General features: G+C 35.4%; 1 protein-coding gene and 1 long non-coding RNA gene across 4 annotated transcripts; one reads left to right on the forward strand and one right to left on the reverse strand.

The window, feature by feature from the left end:
• Nucleotides 1-3,367: 3,367 nt before the first annotated feature.
• On the reverse strand, nt 3,368-12,922 carry CYP97A3 (cytochrome P450, family 97, subfamily A, polypeptide 3). Of its 2 annotated transcripts, XM_088872792.1 has the most exons (16): nt 12,757-12,922; nt 12,281-12,722; nt 11,929-12,172; nt 11,745-11,816; nt 11,519-11,629; nt 10,944-11,135; nt 10,659-10,820; nt 10,374-10,469; nt 10,174-10,275; nt 7,745-7,777; nt 7,509-7,589; nt 7,285-7,367; nt 4,768-4,899; nt 4,466-4,526; nt 4,058-4,123; nt 3,368-3,934 (listed from the first exon to the last, which is right to left on the reverse strand). In XM_088872792.1, the coding sequence occupies exons 2-16, from the start codon at nt 12,610-12,612 to the stop codon at nt 3,716-3,718; spliced, it is 1,986 nt and encodes a 661-aa protein (XP_088728918.1). In that variant the 5' UTR covers nt 12,613-12,722; nt 12,757-12,922; the 3' UTR covers nt 3,368-3,715. The 2 variants fall into 2 exon arrangements, with proteins under 2 accessions (XP_088728918.1, XP_020517936.2); XM_020662277.2 differs by having other exon boundaries at nt 12,281-12,922.
• A 184-nt stretch (nt 12,923-13,106) lies between these two features.
• Nucleotides 13,107-20,441, forward strand: LOC148781276 (uncharacterized). Of its 2 annotated transcripts, XR_016059926.1 has the most exons (4): nt 13,107-13,850; nt 16,175-16,324; nt 19,829-19,895; nt 19,996-20,441. It is a non-coding gene; the product is annotated as an uncharacterized LOC148781276 (long non-coding RNA). The 2 variants fall into 2 exon arrangements; XR_016059925.1 differs by lacking the exon at nt 13,107-13,850 and having other exon boundaries at nt 16,106-16,324.
• The last annotated feature ends 240 nt before the right edge of the window (nt 20,442-20,681 follow it).

The raw sequence follows: 20,681 nt of genomic DNA on the forward strand, positions 1-20,681 counted from the left end.
CTAAATATAGAGACCGAAACACCCAAAAAATATATAAAGAGAGAGACAGCTAGAGAGAGAGTGTGCCTCATAAGAAAGTTTTGGATTTGGTACAATTTTGTTGCGGGAAAGTATATGATGAGACCATTTACCTTGGTACATGGCGGTCACAATTAATCGTGACCATTGAATGTGAAATTGGGTGGCTGAATTTATTTCATTGTCCAAGCTCAAAGTTCAAAAGAAATTTTCTCAAACTTTTATGACACATCAAACTATTAGATTTTACATCGGATGGCTATAAATAATTATGACCTCTTGTAACAAAAGTAAATGGTCTCACTGTATACAATCCCTTTGGTTGTATGTATATGTTTTTGTCTTTATATTTTGTAATTTCCTGTTCGTAATTATAATCAAGATTTTTAACATATGTTTTTTATAAATTAAAGTGTTTTATTAATGTTAATTTATATGACAAATATTTTAATACAATTTTTATATTATTATATTCGTGTAATTATTATAGGGAAACGTTTATAGACGGTTGCAACCTTGAAATGTAGAATCAGCACCTCAAAAATCTATCAGAAATGTTGTTTTAATGTTGAAAAAACCCTCTAATCGATCATCTCGATATCGAGATGCATGAATATGAAAAAAAAAAGTTTTTGAGTCCCAAGAATAGTGCATCTTGCAACACATTATCTAGACCGTCGATTTTCAAGATTTTCATATATTTATAGATCTATTTGATTTTAACCATTTTTAAAATTTAAAATTTTCTAATTAGGTATGAAAATAGATTTAAGGATAATATTAAGTATTTTTTACAACAAAATTATATATTATAATAAAATTTTAAGGTTATGTTTAAGGGTGCAACCTTATAGAAACCGCACCCATTATCATATGTTATTTTGTTGCATAGATTATGCACCTATCCCATTGAATGATCACATGATTATTTATGTAGTTGCTTAGTGCACAACAATATACTATCATATTGCTTATTTATAAAACTAATTCTTGAATGCTTAGTATATTTATGTGATCATGTATTTAATTTTTATGTGCAACGTACGTAATCCCACTAATATAAATAATTTTTCTTTAGGCTTCCGATTATTACACATAAGCTACAACAACAATAACTGTGTAATGGCATAGTTAGAGAGAGGGGTATTAGAGACCACAACTTTGTAAGGGCACAGTTAGAGAGAGAGGTAATAGAGATAGGAATTGCATGGCTAGAGAGAATTTAGAGAAAAAAAGGTCATGGTAAGAGAGAACAAGGGATCAGATAGAGAGATCTAAGACACAAGCTAAAAAGAAGGTAAAAAGCAAACTTACTTAGAAAAAGACATGTGAACTGCCATGGGTGCATGAAAGCTATAGGTTCTCATGTTTTGAGAACCTAGAACTTCCTAAAGCCATTTTCTTATTATAATTGTTATCAAACAAGGAAGTGCTATTGTAAACTGGAACTTCTAGTTATCAAACATGCTATAAGACAATTCCTTATTCGTGTGACTTCGCATTTTAGCATCGTTTCCTCCAAAATTGTGTGTGTCCACTTTTGTCTTTTTGAACCTAAACACGAGTGCATTGCTATGTTAAAGGCACGAATACATGTGTCAGTATGTGATACGAATACGAGTTCAAGTAACGCTGAACTGACATTGCATTTAGATAAGGACACCATTTTTATGAGTCCTAGGACTCATATATAGATATGCATCCGTCTCCATGGTTCATTTTTTAAATGGATTTTGGACCTAGTCTTTAAAGTATTTATAGTCTCAAACATAGAGAACATTAAAAAGTAAAAATAAATAAATTCTAGAAATTAAAAAAGGATATTTTTTGAACTATTGTTTTTGTCCTTTTTTTTTTTTTTTTTTTTTGAGAGACCACATCTCCACAACTATCTTTACGATACATATGCGAGGCCTCGGGAAACACGAATGTAGTTATGCATCCCCTGATGCATAAACAATTTTTCCTTTAGATAAAGGGGGATTTAGGATTTTGGGTAGCATTTAAATGTTGCTTGTGTGACATGTCAATAAAAAAAGTTAACATGAATGTCAGAAACAAATGTCATGCTTTTAGTGTGTCAACAAATGCCAAAAATATTGACATGAATATCCACGATACACAGGCCTATGGTCTACAACGAGAATTGCTATATAATCTAGTATTATGTACAAAGTCAAAATCTATTGGTGTGTGATGCCTTGGGGAACACAAATGTGAAGCATAAACACCTTTTCCTTTAGATAAAGGGGGATTTAGCATTTTGTCTACCATTTAAATGCTGCATGCATATGTGAGATGTCAATAAGAAAGGTTAACATGAAGTAATTTTCTAGAGTGTCAATGACAAGTGTCATGCTATTAGTGTGTCAACAAACACCACAAATATCCACGATACATGGGCCTATGGTTTACCATAGGAATTATTATATAATCCAGTATTATGTACCAAGTCAAAATCTATTGGGTAATCATTGTCTCAATGAATATGGATGGAGAGAGCCTATTATGTTCCTTTTGGTGGATCTCTCTCTCTCATGTATTGATGACCCCATGGACTAAGATCTCTTCATAAGCTATAGCGCTATTCATAAAAAGCTGAGATTATATTCTATAAAAATATCCATTTTTTGTAGAAAGAGATTATACTTATCTTTAGCCATCAGATGTGAAATCTGACATCTTAAAATGTATCACATAAATCAAAAAAATTTATTTTGGACTTTGTGCTAAATCAATGGCGTACCCATAGCTATCCAATTCTCATCTAATGATTGACAATGACTATGACTACATTATATAAAAATATACCTTATGGAAGTAGGTTTCATGTTGGCTCAATGTCCTAATGCATAATGCATCACAAGAAACCTACTTCCATAAGGTAGGTTGAATAATGCATCAAAAGATGGACCATTTCCAAAATTTGAAGTTCACCTTTTTTTTATGTCCATATAGATGATCAGATTTGAGGGTTTTTCAACATTGAAATAACTTATTCTAGAGAATTTTTGAGGCGTGCCTTAGATTGATTGGTTAGGGCCTCAACCTTATATAAACTTTTCCCTAATGTAAGTAGTGTAGGGCTGCTAAGGCTGTAAACAATTTCAAACTCTATATGATAGTGAATGAAAGAAACAAGTTGACATTCAACGGAAAAAAGGAAATATGAACACCACAATGCCATAATAACGTATCATTTGAGCAATGTAAAATTGCCACGCTCAGGAGAGACACTTTGTTACACTATTCCAACAGCCAAATCTTGGGTATGATACTGTCTGAAATTAGAATGCAGAATTCTGTTCTGTTTCCAATTTGTGGCTATCATTTCATTTCAAAGATCAAATTTTGCGAGTATCACCATCCAAAACCTGATATTAATAAGCAAATGCCATGTCCCCATGTAACAACAAAAGAATACTTTTCTCTTTTTAAAAGAACTCCTTGCCTCAGTAAATTAATCATTACACAAAATGAACATCAAGCAAAAGCTCAACATCATATAAACACATTTAGTGCTCAGCTCTTCTTTTTAAAGAGGCATGGGGCCAAGTGAACATTGCCTATGTGTTGATGGAGCACCAAGAACCTCCCTTCCCAAATTACAACCATTTGTATTTTTGTGGCTTAAATTACACCCATCTTCGCTTCAATAACATGATTGATACTCCCATCCAAATAGAACCAAAGGTATTCAGGTACAAGCGGTGGAAACCTCATCTTGTTGGCTACTCTCTTGGCCCACTTCTGATATTCCAGGTGATGATGATGATGCATTTGTATAAGTATTGTTTCCATTCACTGCAAGAATCTGGTTCTCAAAAGAAGGAATTACAGGGGCCTTGATTCTATGGGTCACTGTCATTTTTAATCCTTCGGTTGTGTGGATAGTGGCCCCAGTTGTCATTCCCACCTGCAAAACCAGAATAGTAATTCCATTAATAAAAAATAGAAAAATATAGTGGTTTCTTTGATTTCCTCTCTCTGACTGGTCCATTAAACAAGTATAAGAGAGAGAAGGAAGTGGAGGATTTACTGGTTCTGCTCCAATTGCCATTTCAAAGTTGAAACGCCCTACAAGCATGGCCAATGCCACCACAGTCTGCAAAATACAGGTTTGGCATTAATAGAGACTTGAAATGCCTCAAGTAACACTTCAAAATTTTGGATAAATTGAAATAAGAGGAAATCTTTGGCCTGAGGGAGAGAGAGAGAGAGAGAGAGAGGGGAGCTCCGCTGAAAGATAATTTTTCTTACAATCTCTGGCAAGCTTGCTGAGAAAATTTTCAGGATTTAACAATTTTGAGTCCTGAAAAGAAATCTCAAGAATGGTGTTTTTCTGTTTGCCAGCAAATAAATGTATTATGGACTCCTAGGTATCATTATACGTTCCTCATGTAAGATATATAACCTTTATTCCAATAAAAGATATATCAGCTTTTACCTCGAATGTTGCAAACATGTCCCCAACACACTTACGGGGTCCTCCTCCGAAAGGTAAATAACTGAAACAAAGAACGCAATTTTGAACGCCACTTCTCATAGCAACAAATGTTTTTGCTAGCTAGAATATCCTGCTCAAAAGTTCTGACCACAAAATACCCTTGTAGATTATAGATCCCAGCAAGGGGTACACAAGGTTACTTCACTTGCCAAATTTTCTTGTATATTCACAAAATTGGAATGATCAGAGATGCAATAAAAAAGCTTCAAATTGCTCAAAAGGATTATTCCAAATCGACAAACCTGTAGTTTTGATTTATTTCGTTTGGATTATGTCCATCAATGGGCCACCTTTCAGGGTTGAATTTCTCAGGTTCCACCCAGTGCTCAGGACTCCGATGTAAGTTCCAAGTAGAAATGAAGATATCTTCTCCCCTGATGCAAAAATGAAGGCATGATTTCCATGATTGGAAAAGTGAAAACAATAAATAAATACTTTGCAAAAGGAACAGAAATAGCAAAGAATAAAGACCTCAATCAACAATTAAAACAAAGAAAGTACATTTGACCATCCTACTCTACAATAGTTATCTAAAATTCTAAATAAATGGTTAATGCTCCCAACCAGTTGTTTAAAATAAGGACTTGGGTTGGGACTTGCCAGAGTCCTGAGCCCAAGTCAGGAAACTCAGACTTGGCAGAGTCTGTCAGAAACTTGGCCAAGTCCCACAAAATAAAAAACAAAATATTGGGAGCCGGCAGCCAGTTTCCCTGGGTTTGGCTAGTTTCCAAGGAACTTGAACAAGTCTGATACAGAAGTGCCAAGTTTCGATTCAGTGCTCTGTACAAGTGCATGGAAAATCATGAACCACGTGAAAAATTAATTTTGTCATCTCATAGATGACTCTCAAATGAGCAGAAAAAATGATGAGCACAATGCGTACAGAGGTGAGAATGTGCATATTTGTCCATTTCAATTTCTGTGCAACTTGGGAAAGATGGACTTGGGAAGAATGAAGCAGGATTCTGCTCCGTCTCATAAAGCTTCCAACTGTGCTCGACGTTTGAACGTCAATGTATATATGCATGTTAGAATTATAATGGACATAGGAAAGAAAGACGTATTGGCAATAAAGTTTTTCAGCAAAGCAGATCAGGAAACTGTTGTAAAAAATAGGGTTTCACTGTTGAATATTACATTTTTGCAACAGAAGAGACTGCACAACCGCTAATACCTATCTTTGTTGCAATCGGTATATCCTTTCCCATGATGACTCATTACCCAGGTAAGCAGCATTAAGAAGGTTGAGAAACAGTCTTTGATAAATGGAGAGTACAAGCAGTTTAACATGTCTGAGTAAAATGACACTCTGATCATAGATATGGAGAAGGGCATTTGGGGCATTTTCAGAAATCATTCAGGCAGAAAGCTCATGACCTGCTCAGGCCAAATAGCTGTGATGGATGCAACTGTCGAGGAGGCCCAGGACTCAACATGTTAGAGTTTGGGGCTCGAGCTTATTTGATTAAAGGCAACCTTCAAAATGTCATAAACAGGGCTAACAAATCCTCTCTGTCCTTGGAGAATGGAAACATTTTCGACTAGATTTTTAATATGTGGGTCCTTACAAGTTTCACTCAGGCAGTCAAAGAGAGAGGTAAATGCTCGTCTCGATTCCCTAGCCAAAAAAGGGGCTTCCAGATCAGAACTCCTTATACTGGACCATCCTCCTAAGGAGCACTGTTTGTTACCTCACATTTTTGTACAAATCTCACACAAACACCAAATTTTGTCATCTACTCATGGCAAGTTGTACATGTGACCCTGATTAATAAAAAGGGTTGTTTAATGAAAATAAAGAAATAGAGATGGGAAGAGGTTGATAGAGTGATCACCATCTTCAAAAGTGGAAAACCATGCAAATTGGGATCTCTATGTTAAATAACACTGAGAAAAAGCAATCTATGCTGCCAGTATCTGATGAACTTCTACTGTTTGATGAATTTAACTTAAGACATCTTGTTTATGATAAGAAGTTTCACAAAACATTAAAAGAGATGGGTCATTGCATAAAATTTGGCATTGACTCGCAAAAACAGAATCCTCAAAAAGATGAAATTACATTGTCCCCCAGGTTTTGCACAGGTCTTCTTGATGAAAGGATGGTAATGTGTAAATTGTAATATCTCAAATCTTGTCAGGTTGATGTATATGTATGTACGACGTTGATCTAATCTAGGCAGTTGAGGGCACAAATACAAAGGTTTCAGCTCTTTTGAGAGGGTAGAAGATTTATGAGCATCATTTTCCTAGTTATTTATGATGCAAAGCAATCAACTTGATACCATTTGATGAGACTAGCTTGCCAAGGTATACAATTAATCAGCTTAAAAGACCTTCAGAGAGTTCTGAGAATGTCAGAATCAGTGAAACATCTATCCATCATTATACTTGTCAGCATTATATCACTCAATTATGTAAAAAACAAGTCCGTCATGAATCATCGCCACCTTTTCCAGACATTATACAATGGATCATTTCCCAAAAATAGCAATTATTACACACATGACATGGTAATAAGGTCAAAGCACTTGTTTTGGAGAGACTAATTAACCATATATAGGACTGAGTTAAATATATAATGCAGTGAGAACAGTTGAATCGGAAACAATAAACATATAAATTGAGTTTGCAAATACTATTTTTTTATGAATTAGGACAAGAATATTTTCATTGACAATATACTAAAGTAAATCTATTATGCTAAAAGAGAATCTAAGGTTTAAAAGAAAGGGACAAAAAGACGGAATGAAATTGACCTTTTTATAGGGTACTTCCCAAGTACATCATTCTCAAGAGAACGTCTTATCAGCACTGGTGGTTGTGGATAAAGTCTCAGAGACTGTAAAATATTCATGACAACGTTAAACATTATGGGGTAACAATGATACAGAGAGAGAGAGAGAGAGAGAGAGAGAGAGAGAGAGAGAGAGAGAGAGAGAGATCTGTAGGAAAGGTGCAATGCTAGTGCTAGGATTATTACTTCATTTATTACTCTCGTAGTATACTTAAGTCTCTTCATATCATCAATCGTGGGAAGGCGATCTCCTAACACAGAATCTACCTGTCAATTGGCCAATTAAATAAAATTGTGTCTAAATCAACTATTTTAAATACAAAACAAAAGTAAAGCAACTGCAGTATAAGAAAGTGGTGGAAGATGAAATAAATTAGATTTGATTTCAGAAAAGCAACATGAAAATCTAGGAAAAGACTAACCTCATTTTGAAGTTTCAACATGACACTTGGTTCCTGTAAGTATAAGATTAAATCAGATTACGACCAATTAAATCAGATTACGACCAATTACCAAGAACAAGAAAGGATATTTCACTGGAAATAGTAGTAGGAATGTCCTTCAAGTCAAATCTGAAAGATCAAAAATAAGGTCACACAAATGGACCACCGCTTCTCTACAAATAGCAAATAAGATAAAAAGAGTTTCATTCTTGGTAATTTAGTTGGGGATTTAACTTTGTAATAGAATTTCAAATTTCTTGTTCTTTGACAATTCTCAAATTTCTTTCTTTACATACAGGGATTCTTTTTTCCTTCTTTTGCTAGATTAGCCCATATTCTTAGGAACAGGGGGATGTAACTCCTTCATATAATTTCAAAAGCTTGGTTTTTCTCTCTCAATAAGAAAGGGTACATATCACTTAAATGGTCAAACCACCTCACAGAATCATCGAAGTAGTCAAATCTTCCACTTAAACATTACAATTATTTTTTTATATATTTCATTTCCCTTAAGTACCTCGAAAAATTTGTTTACAAATACCCAAAATTGCACCTACTCAGTTTTTGGACAAGCAGGGGCATTTCGGTAATTTGGTCTTAAATAAGTGGCTCAGGCCCATTAAAATTAATACCCCTGCTTATTCAGACTCAAGAATGTGGAACAAGGGTTTACAATGAAAAAAAGTGAGTTTTGTATTGCTAACCTAGAAGAGAGGGTTGTGACCATCGTTTTGCTTGACTAAATTATGCCTTCTTCACCGCTAGCAATCCATGACAACCATATCCAATGCAAAGAAAATAAGTTCTAGATTCCTAACCCTGAACAACTAAGGGTTCTTAGGGCATTTGGCATGTGTTGCCTTGGCCTGTGCCAAATAATGTAAATACCTATGCATGTTCCGTTTTAGGAACATTGGACAAGATATTTTAATATGAAAACATGCTTTAAATTCGGAAGATGGAACAGACGGGGGTATACATGACATTTGGCTTGGGCCACTTAAGTGTGACCAAATTATCAAAATGCCCTTGCTTGTTTAGACTTTCAAAAACAGAATAGGGCACATCAGACATTTTGTAACGTGGTTTGACCATTTAAGTGATATTTTCCCCAAAAAAAGTGCTTTTCCTGGCATACTTATCGATTGAAGGTTCTGATTTATTTTTGAAAGTTTATTAGATTAAGACAGAAGTTTCTAAAATAATTTTTATTCTATTCTATAGCTCTATAGTTCTTCTTCTTCTAAGCAAAATTAAGGAGAAAAATTAGTTGTTGATACATCTGTGAATTCATATTAATATTCATAAGCCATCATAGTCTTTGTTTTATCTAGTTTTCTCCACGCATATATCAGATATTTAATCCCACTATTCTAGTATGATCAATTTTTATGGAATTTGTAGTTACTCTTAGTATATGCACTCAATTAAAATGTTGGTATTCTAGTTGGTTAATTACTCACTCATTCCAACAGTCCAACCAAACGCTAGCGTAAAACTCATAATAAACATCTTTTCCAGTACCAACAGAGATTGTTAATCTCTTCTTTCAAGAAAAGTCAGAGACATGGCTAGAAAAAATTATCAGTCTACATTCACATATGAACCCATGAATATGAGAAGAATACAAGCTAAAATAGCCAGCAAGAGCTGTATATCCAGACAAGCACTACTGAGGAGTAATTTTGCAGCGGCGTAATCTTAATGCACTCGAGCGCGCGTCCACAAGCACATACACACACAATAATAATATGGTGAGCTTTCATGATGTAGCCTTTTGGATGCTTCATGCCCTTGAGGCAAAACAATTTTCAGCAAGTGGCAACTTATGTCGCTAGCGGCAAAACAGAAAAAAATGGTGAAAGAATTCGGAATTTGTTCGCAGTGAGCAAGCACTAATAGTTAGAAAATGCCCTAGTGACCCATAAGTCGCCCAGTAAGAATCTGGCCTGCAAAAATTCATTGCTTGATCCAGTTATATGGAGAGCTTTATTGTATACCTTCTGAACATGGATTGGCAACATAACCACATGAATTAATTGGAAACACTGAAGTCCATTCAATATAAGAGTTTATAATGTGGTGCCTTCCAAGCTCCAATGCATTCACAACTATTTACTCATCTAAAGTGGACATCCCATTCACCTGAAGGCCGTTCCATTTTAAATTCCTATCTGAATAAGTAATCTGTACCAGAAGCGTGACCACAATTGTTGAAATTGGCACTACCTAGAGAAAACCATCTTTTTTGGTAATAGGAACTTACATACTCATGTTAACTTTAATCACTGTGCCAATGCACTTCTTTTATAAATTGCATATAAAACCAGTTAGCAGAAAAGATGTTCCATTAATTCATAAGAACTTTAACATCAAAAGTCTATGCTAGCTTGAATCAAAGCAAATACCTTGGAGAGAAGATAAAATGTCCACGTTAATACCGCTGCAGAAGTTTCATGCCCAGCAATAAGCAATGTCATCAGGTCATCACGGAGTTGCTTACTGGAGACCTACAAATCAGAAAACCAGTCAACTGCGTAAAGAAGCACACCATCTGGAAACCAATAGCAAAAGATAATCAAGTTTAGAAACAGTGGTTTTGCCATACATCGTCCCCGGATGCCAAAAGAAAATGAAGAATACTAGGATCCTGCTCATTCATGTACTCTTCATGAAATTGCAATTCTTCGCTCTCCACCATTTTCTGCAGAGTAGAATACACAGATTAGTTGCACCCAATTCAGGTATGGGGCATCATCAATGGTCATGAGAATGTGAGAAACTATATGAACTATATCAAGTATACTTCAAATACTTTGTGTTTATCGGTTGAGGATTACAACAGATGGGTATAATTGAATGTTACCATTAACCATTGGCAGATGCAGTATACCTTGCATATGTCGATTAGACTGTCGAGTGTGTCATTTATAAATTTAATGGAGGCGTTAACCTTCCTTTGCCTTGGTGATAAATCTTTCCAAATCGGAATCTTCCAAGTTGGTATTACGGCTATGCTCCTAAGTTCTGCTTCTCGAAGGGCAGTGTAAACAGCCTGTACTCGCAATTACACATACAGCTCTCCAATATTCAGGAAAAGACTATGAATATGGTGAAGAGAAAACTGAAGATTTGTGAAACTGAGACTAGACTGCTAGATTCAAGCAGCTAAAATTACCTCAACAATTCCAGTGTCATTTGATAAAGAATCAAAATCGTAATTGAACACAGCCTTTCCAATGACGTCCAATGTCAACCGTGAAAACAGAGACTCCATCTCGACGTCCTCCCCATCTTGTGCTGCTGCATCCAGCTTACTGCAAAGCCTCTCTGTAGCTTGCGCAAAGAGGCTTATCATTGCTGAAACATACTACAAATACATTTCACTCATCATGACAAGGAACCCTTTTATATGTTTCTTAAATGGTTGATGCATAATGCATTTCTGGTTATAGTAGCTCTTAAGTTTTGAAGCTCTAGCATGCAAGCCAAGCAAGTACTATTAAAGTAATTATACCAAAATCCATTGGAGCATGATATACGGTACTTTCAAGGGGGCATCCAAAATTCATTCATGTTGACGAACAATGGAAATGTATCCTAATGGAGCCGACAAGGACATTCATCCAAGTACAATCAGTCCCCACCATCCATTATCAGGAGGAACATAGATTCCACATTCGAGTATCACACATCATAGTCCATTCAATTATTGTTTAAATTTTCTTATCAGGAAATCTAAACCATGTCAACCTTTTGATGCAATGCTGGGACAATAGCCCTTCTGCGAACTCGCCAGACTTCTCCATCAGCAGGGATGAGTCCTTGGCCCATAACAAACTCAAGAATCTCTGCCAAAATACCCTGAAATCCAATATAAATATTAGAAGAAGACGCGTTTTTTTTTTTTGCCTTCTTTTTCTTGGCAGTGAGAAAGAGATCCAATTAAACCAAAGCAAGAGAAAGCACTACCCAATACCTTAGAATAGGCTTTGGAGTTCTCTCTCAAGATACGTTTAGCTATGGAAGGATCAGAGACTATCAAAAAGGACTGCAAAATTCGATTAAAAGAAAAAAGAAGATAAAAAATCAAATAAGTTAAGCAACGACACTCAAACAGAAACAAATCAGATGCCCAAAACGCCAATTTGCAAAGAACCCACCTTTGGACCAAATTTCAATCTGAATAATCCACCATAGGTGAGGAAAAGTTCGTACAATGGAATAAAGAACGGGGCGCTCCCGATAAAACCTGCTGATCCTTTGGCCTGTGGTATTTGGAGTTCATCTTCTTCCCCAATTTTTAGATTTCTCTCCACCCCAGCAATCGCATCAGCCAGAAACTTCCCAGGAAAACCTAATTTCGAAAGCGTGCCTCTCAGTTTCGCCAGGTTCAGCAACCCCAACCTTCATGCAAAATCCATATACACAACCAACAAGATAATTTTAGAGAGAGAGAAAGAGTAGTAGAATATATGAAAGTTTAAGGGAGGAAAGAAAATTAGAAGAACCGACCATGATTGCTCTACTGTGAATTCACCGGAAGCAATTCGAGCAGCTAATTCAGCTTGTCTTCTCTCTTCAAGAAGCTGCTCAACTCGCTTCACCCCATCTTCATTGATTTCGGGATCTTTTCCCTTAGAAGAGCACACAACCCCAACGTACCTAGACCTCGAAGCTCCATGAATACTTATATCATTCTTAGAAGGAGTAGAAGTAGAAAAATATGTCAGGTTGCTTCTCTTTGAGATCGCAATTATCTTGGCGTTGGGCCTCAAGAGAAAAGCTTTAGAATTGAGACTCTGGGCTGGAAGTTGTAGCAAGGGGCACGAAGCAGAAGGAGCCATGAGAGATAGAGAATTGGGGTTGCAGAGTCAGATAGAAAGCAATGGCGTTGGCTACATGAAAGAGTGTTTGGAGAGAGAGAGATATTGGAGTCTGGAATTGCAGAGAGAAGGTTGTTGAGAGAGAGAGAGAATTGCAGAGAGAAGGGTGTTTAGAGAGAGAGAGAGATTGGAGTCTGGAATTGCAGACAGAGAATTGTTGGAGAGAGAGAGTATTGATGATTAGGCAGATCGAAGCAGACCAATGGGACGAGATGAAAGCCACACGGAAAGTGCTAAAAAGGCCACGAAAAAAGATACCCTAACCAACAATCAGCTAAAAAACAAACGGATTCCGGTCCCTTGCGTCCAAATTTCTTTTGGGAAACCATTTCGACAGTTATCCATGTCTTTGAAGGGAAAGTTATCCAACAGGGAGAACATTTTCCAAGAAAATAAGACTCTCCTTCCTTGTTTTTTATTTTATTTTTTGAACGGTTTACCGTGGTTTTTCATTTAGTAAGAATGAAAAGCACAGTGCTGAAAGAGGAGGGAAGAAGAGAAAAGCAAAAGTGGAGGAAGGGGGAGGGGAGGAAAGGGAGATTGAGCAACTGCAATCACGTCACGTCACCATAGAGCCTCTAGCGAAAGCATCAGCTGCTCCATTGCTCTCCCGACTCATGTCAAGAAACCATAGAGCCTCTAGCGAAAGCATCAGCTGCTCCATTACTCTCCCGACTCATGTCGAGAAACCATAGAGCCTCTAGCGAAAGCATCAGCTGCTCCATTGCTCTCCCGACTCATGTCCAGAAACCATAGAGCCTCTAGCGAAAGCATCAGCTGCTCCATTACTCTCCCGACTCATGTCCAGAAATAAAACCTCCCGACCTTGAAGATTAAAAAGGATTCGATCCCGAAGCTGAGACCGTGGCATTGGATAGAATCAAGGGCTTTGCACCACTTGATAGCACTTCAATTATTACCCTCGAAAGTGCTTCGAGTCTACTTACCCCATGAAAAAGAGCCTACACGAGTGCAGGTTACTATTATAAGTCCAAATATTCTCCCAAATAATGTTCGCAGACCACCGTACCTAACCCATTTGCCCTAGCACTCCCATCAAAGTTGAGCTTCACCCGTTCACTTGCTAGAAGAGTCCAGATTGAAGCCTTCATGATCCTCTCCTTCTTGAAGGCCAGGAGCTGGGACGCGAAAAGCTCTTTTTGAATAGGAATATTGGTGGCTAGTCCTTGGCCAAGGAGGTAAAAGTTCTTAGAATCAGAACTTTTTTTTTTTTTATTGATAAAAGAGATCATACATAATATCATTCAAATTAAAACTGAGGAAATAACTAAAGAATCTAAATTTACCCCTTTTTTAGCCATATCATCCACAATATCATTAGCCTTCCGATAAACGTGTTGGTAGGATACTATCAGCTGCGATGTTAAATCCATCACTAGCAGCCACAAAGATTTAAAACCCCGAGTATCAGAGATACAAGAGCACCAGTTAATTATATTGAGGGAATCTTCTTCAAGTATCACTAAACTTCCAATTCATCTCTCTTTCCAAATTAGTATTCCCTGCAACAATGTAGCCAATTCAACATGATTTCTTGTCACAACACCATATGGTCCAACAAAACAAAATATTATAACCCTTTGACTATCTCTACATACCCCTCCAATACCTGCATCACTTGGTTACCAAAGGAAGACCCATCAAAATTAATCTTGAATCTGCCCTCTATCGGTGGCAACCAACACAACATTGGTCTCATTTTTAGAAAGCGATAAGACATGAGGTTTTCAAATTAAGAAAATCATCCACTTTGGAGATCCCAAAACCATCTTTAATAATATTTAGCAACTCCAAAGTATATTCAAAATTCTATTTTTCAACTCATTGATCCCCAAAGATACCCCTATCAAATGTTTGCCTATTTCTTTCCAGCCACAACTCCCAACTAATAGCTCCTTTAAAAATATCCCATATCAAAATCCCCATCTTTGGGAACCCTACCAACTTAAATTGATACAAGAAATTAATAAAAAACCTAACATAGCCATCATCACCCCAATCTTTTGCATTGCCCATTTCCAAATATGATGAGACAATGGACAATAAGAAAATAAGTGGGCACCAGTTTCTTCATCATTTTTTCAAAAAAAACCCTTACCCTGGAGCATGACACAAATAAATCCTTTGACTTTTAGAGGGACCTTCCACTTCCATATGGCCTTTAACTCCGACTAACACCATCTGATATGGTCATGAAACAAGAGAGAATATGCCGACCTCACAGAAAAAATGCCATCTATCTCAAATTCCAAAATTGCCTCATCATTTGTATTATTAATCATATAAACTTTTGCTAATAATTGCAATAAATCAGTAAGATGGTCAAGGACCATGCACGGGACTTGATTATACTGACAAGTTATAATCTAAAACACAGAGTTACCATTGATCTCAGCTAAATCCTTCACCTTAGCCATCCCATTCGAACATGTATTAAAAAGGTACGGATAATCCCATTTTAGAGCATTATTTGAGATCCACTTGTGATGCCAGAAGAGAATATCATCACCACTACTGACACTCCATCTAATTTAGCTAGCCACAAAACTTTTCATATAGGTAATTGATTTCCACACGTGATACTTCCTTGTATCACTTCTCCCTCCAACAATCATGCCATTCAACGGATCCAAACCATACTTTGCAACAAGGATCTATTTCCAAAGATGACTTTCTTGGTCTAATGAACACGACCACCATTGCAATTAAATATTGGTTCATAACTTTTAGCCTTTGAATCCCCAAACCACGTTAACACTTAGGTGTACACACCCTCTCCCAACTGACTAGGTGGTGCCTCTTATGCTCCCCAACTGATCCCCAAAGAAAATTCTTCATTAACATCCGAATATTTTTTATAATATATGAGAGCATTAATAACAAAGATATCTAATATATGGGTAGATTGAATAGTGAAGATTTAATTAATATTATTCTTCCACCCAAGGATAATCTATGCCTTCTATAAATCTAACTTAGCATTTGCTCTCTTAGCAATCGGATCCCGTACATCCTTAGGAAGTTTTGCATTGATCCATGCTTCTCATCTTGCCTTCAAAACATCTCAAATTCCTTTTCTTCCTAATAGACCCTTAACCGCAGCCACACAAATATGCGATAAAATAAGGCCAGTTTTTTAAAAAGGGGATGACCAACCTTGCTGAAAAATACCCTTAATGTGACAAGACAAAACCCAGAACCAATTAGATTTGGAAAGAAGCGAAGCCCAAATCTCAGAAGCTATTGGGCAAGTTAGGAATAGATAAGGAGCAGTCTCAGCCTTTTACTTAAAGCTACTATCTTTGCTTGTTTGATAATAGTTTAGGCGTGTTTGTTTAGCAGGAGGTTTGCTTTTGGAAGCTGAACCTACTTTTTAGTAAATAAACCACCCTTTATATGTCCCTATGTTTATATCCACATGACCAAAATGTAGTGTTGGATGAAATATTCATAATTGTAAATGTGGAGGAAGACACTTCTTCACCAAGTGGAGCACTGGCAGTTCATGATGCAGTATTTTGAAGGAAGCCATAAATAGTGGGATGGCATCAATTCTTGGTATGATACTTTGAAGTTGGAAGGCTTGCCACCTGATTCTAAACCAATGGGTGCATCAACAAATACCAAGCCAATGGGTTTAGACATAAAGAAGGTATGGACTATTTTGACAAGTATGCCCGTATTCTAACGATATCTACTATATGAGTATTACTTGCTTTTACTTATATTAATTCATACACCAAATAGATGTGACATCAATATTCCTAAATAGTGGATTTGATATATATATATATATATATATATATATATATATATATATAAGGAAAAGATGAGATTAGCCCACTAGCTCATATGAACATATGATTCCAATGGCTCAGATTGAATCTGTGCCGATTTGACGATCATGGATGTCCGGCAGTGCTTGAAATTTTTTTTTTCTACAGATCCAAATCACTTGACATTTTAAATGTGTTTTCTTCTCATCAAGGCGCACCTAATAAAAATATAAAAACAATTATTCATGAAAAACAAAATGACCAAAATACCCCCCAAAAAGTTTTGGGGGTATTTTGGTCAATTTATTTCATGTGAAATATTTTTTTGATAGTTTTCGAAGATTCAACTATTTTTTATGAACATACGCCTAAAATTTCAAGTAATTTGGATTTGTAAAAAAAAAAAAAAATTCAAACACTACCGGATATCCATGATCGTCAGATCGGCCCAGAATCAATCTAGGACGTTCAGCTCATATGTTCATATGAGCTAGGGGGCTAATCCCATCTTTCCCATATATATATATATATATATATATATATATATATATATATATATATATATATATATATATATATATATATATATATATATATATATATATATATATATAATATGTATATTTCTGAAAGGGGACTGTTGTTTAAGTATACCTCCTAATCCTATTTCAGAAAACGTGGCTTTGATAACCTGTGAGCTTCTTGATTACTATTTGATTACTCACAGTAATCACTCAAATTCCATTTTCACAGTAATCACTCAACCTGTGAGCTTCTTAATTACTCACAATAATCACTCAAACATAAAACTCCTTGAAAACGTGGCTTTTCCCATTCATCTTTAAGTGTGGCTTTGAATAGAAAACATCTTGAATAAACTAAAACCTCAAGAGAAGAAAAAAGATAAAGAAAAGAGTGCAGTTTTATTCACACCACCTCCTAGTATTGCTGTAGGAAAATTTAACCTGCAAGGAATCAAAATTGAAAAGACAATTGGAGAAAAAGAATTGGGAGATTTTTGTGAGCAATTCGGCTTTAACACAATACCTACTTCCAAGCCCTCTCACAAACATAAATATAGAGACACTAGAGATTCTAGAAAGACCAAAAGGAAAGAAAAATACCTTTCCTAAAATTTTTTACAAGATCACTCCTTTAAGCAGAAGGGAAAAAGAAAAATACCAGTTTGCTATAACTGTGGAAAAGTAGGACACTATAAAAATAAATGTCGTATGAAAAAGAAAATAAATGCTTTAGAAATAGACCTTGAAATAAAGAAGCAATTATTTGATATCTTCTTAATTAAAAGAGATGATTATGAAGAATCTTCTGACTCTGATGAAGAAATGCTCATCAAAGAGATACATGATGAAGAATTGATTTTCTCCAGTTCAGATTCTGAAACAGATTCTGAAGATATTAATTGTCAGTGTAATTTCTTGAAAAGCCTAAACTTAAATACCCTAACCAAGAAAGAAAATCTCATAATTGATCTAATTGATAAAATAAGTGACTCTGAGGCTAAAAGAGAAGCCTTAATTCATTATATAAACATGGCCAAAGAACCTTCAAGTTCTATTATATGGGGTATGACTTCAATTTTAGTCATTTGGTTATCAGAATCTTTTGGTCCAATTTTGAAAGGTGAAGCTTTTATTTCTTGTTTTTTTCCTTTCAGGTTTAGATTAGTTTCAGGAGGATGGATAGCTTCAATGCATTCTCTTTTTACTACATGAAAGGTTTGAAAGGTGTTTTGGACAATATTAATATTCTGGATAGTATTATCCTGAAATTTTGGGTATTTTATTCATTCCTTTTTAAGGATATACCTAAGCCATTTAAAGAATTTATATTTGTTGTATGTTGTATCATGAATTTATTAAATTTAATATGAAAGAGTTCTTTCAGTCTTTCATTAAATTCTTTGAGGAACCATTCCCTTATTTGTTTATTTTCTTCAGAAAAAAAATCCCTTTTTACCTATTCTTTATCAATGACAAACTTATCTTGGGTTTGAATTGTTAGAACTTTGAAATCAAATTCAGACATGGTTGGCTCATCAAGTTCAGTCTGAGAAGAGCTGGGAGTATTTACAGTATAAACAGGATGTTGTACATGTTTTTCATTTTTTTCTTAATCCTTCTAAAATGATTTTGTCATCATGCGTTTTTTCATAATTAGATTAAGGTAAAGAAGTTGAACTTCTAGAAGGAGCATAAGTTGAAGGTACAGTATTCTTGGTAGGCAGCCAGGAGCTAAAACAGTATTTGAAATACTCAATCTGGTTCTTCTAAGGGATAGAAATTGGATTTCAATTTCTCCATTTGAATATTTAATTATTGTTTCTGGCTCTTTATTTTCAGGAATAGATAAATAAGCCTCAATTTGTAGAGACCAATTTTTAGGTAAGTTTACCTACTTCCAACATATAGCTTTGGGCGTCACAAGATTAGATTTTTCCATATTAGTTTGAAAAAATATTGTTTGCCCCTTTTTATCTATTAATCTTGCATTAGGACAAAGAGTGTTCGTGACCTTATAACAAATTCTATAAATAAAAGACAAGTTCTGGGATCCAGGGTCCATGTCAAAACCTTGAGTTTTAAGGTTAAGAGTTAGAACTTTTAATAAATTTGGATCAGATAGGGACACAAAAAAAATTGGAAAGCAGTTGAAATATATAGGTCCATTACAGACACTCGACGTAACGATCCCTAAAAGAGAGTTACTGAATCTTTTATGTCTACTATCTCTTAGACAGAGTAAAACCGAATTATTTAGTCCTTCTCTAGTTAATGATTTTACTACTATTTGTACAAGACCTATATAAAGATAGTTATAACTTCTTTTGATATGATATGCAATCATTCTACTTGAAAATAGTTGAAAGCTGTCTTGATTTTCTATAACTGAAAGAGTTTCTTCAATCGTTTTTATTGAAAAACTTCTTTTAAATTCAAATGTTCCCTTTTTATAAATATCATTTGTGGGGACCTTTGGGATATTCTAGTTTTGCAATTGTTTCTCAATATTATCTATTATTATTTCTTCTCTATTATTTACTCGTAGAGTATTATTACTAGAACTACTAGAAGCGGTTATATTCGATTGTTTTCTAAACAAATTTTTCATTTTATCTTAGTTTTCTTTCCCTGAGTCAATTGAAAATAGTCCATGCACCTTACGGCCTTCCTGGCTCATGGTGGTCTTTGGGTCATAGCGACTTTAGGTATGTTAACAAGATAAAATGTACAAATTGGTTCAGTTTTCTACTGAATAAATTGGCTCTGATAGCAAAAATAGCGGAACAGGGACAAAATAAAATTCATAAATAATAATGAGGAGCATTCATGCATAATAACATTGATTTATAATAACAGGAACAGAGGTGCAAGATTTACGGAAGCAGAACAAAGATAGGCACTTACATGAAAACTCGAAGCAGAGGTGAGTGGCAAAAAACAAACTTGAAGTACTCACATTAATCACTCAAACACTCAGAAAGCACTTCCTTACAAAGTATTAAAACCCTAGCTATAACATTCAGAAGGGAAATCCAAAGGTGTCTACTTCTGAGGCTTGGTCCACCTTTTATAGAAGAGGGGAGGCGGACTTCAAACATTCTTAAGTTCGCACCGACAAGGTAAGCTGCCTTTTCTTTCAAGTAAAAGTAAAAAGCAAGGGTAAAGGAAAGATTATCGTCAGCTTTTTACTATAGCAACAATGTTTTTTGTCGGTAATAATGCTTCTTTTACTGTAGCAATAGTAATTGGTGTGTTGACAATCTTATTTTACTGTCATCTTTGGGACACGTGTTCTGAATGGTGATGGAGTCGTACCATCCCTGATATTTTGTCTAATTTATTTGGGAAAATATTCCCATACAATCATCTTTGTTTGGAGGAAACAAATCTTAGGTTTCTGTATCATTTGATGAAGTTGTTATTTTAACTTCTACTTCTTCTTCCAAGGCAAAGAGTAATTTTTTCCTGAGCTCGGCTTTTGATAGAGTGGCGTTTTTCTATTGCATCAGAGCAATGTAATCGGAAAACCCTATGTTTGCTTTTGGTGAGGAATACGAAATTGTCGTCATATAGATTTTATCGGTATCTAGAGAATCATTCTTATAATTGTCCCACCATTTAATTGAAATTTGTCTTTGTAGTTTTGGAATATAATCTCACCGGTCTAAATCATATTCAGAAATTTGGTAGGACCATTTTAAAATCCAGG

This window comes from Amborella trichopoda, chromosome 7, assembly GCF_054954075.1.
Source record: "Amborella trichopoda isolate Santa Cruz 75 chromosome 7, AtrichopodaSantaCruz75HAP2 v2.0, whole genome shotgun sequence".
In the NCBI taxonomy this organism is placed as follows: Eukaryota; Viridiplantae; Streptophyta; class Magnoliopsida; order Amborellales; family Amborellaceae; genus Amborella; species Amborella trichopoda.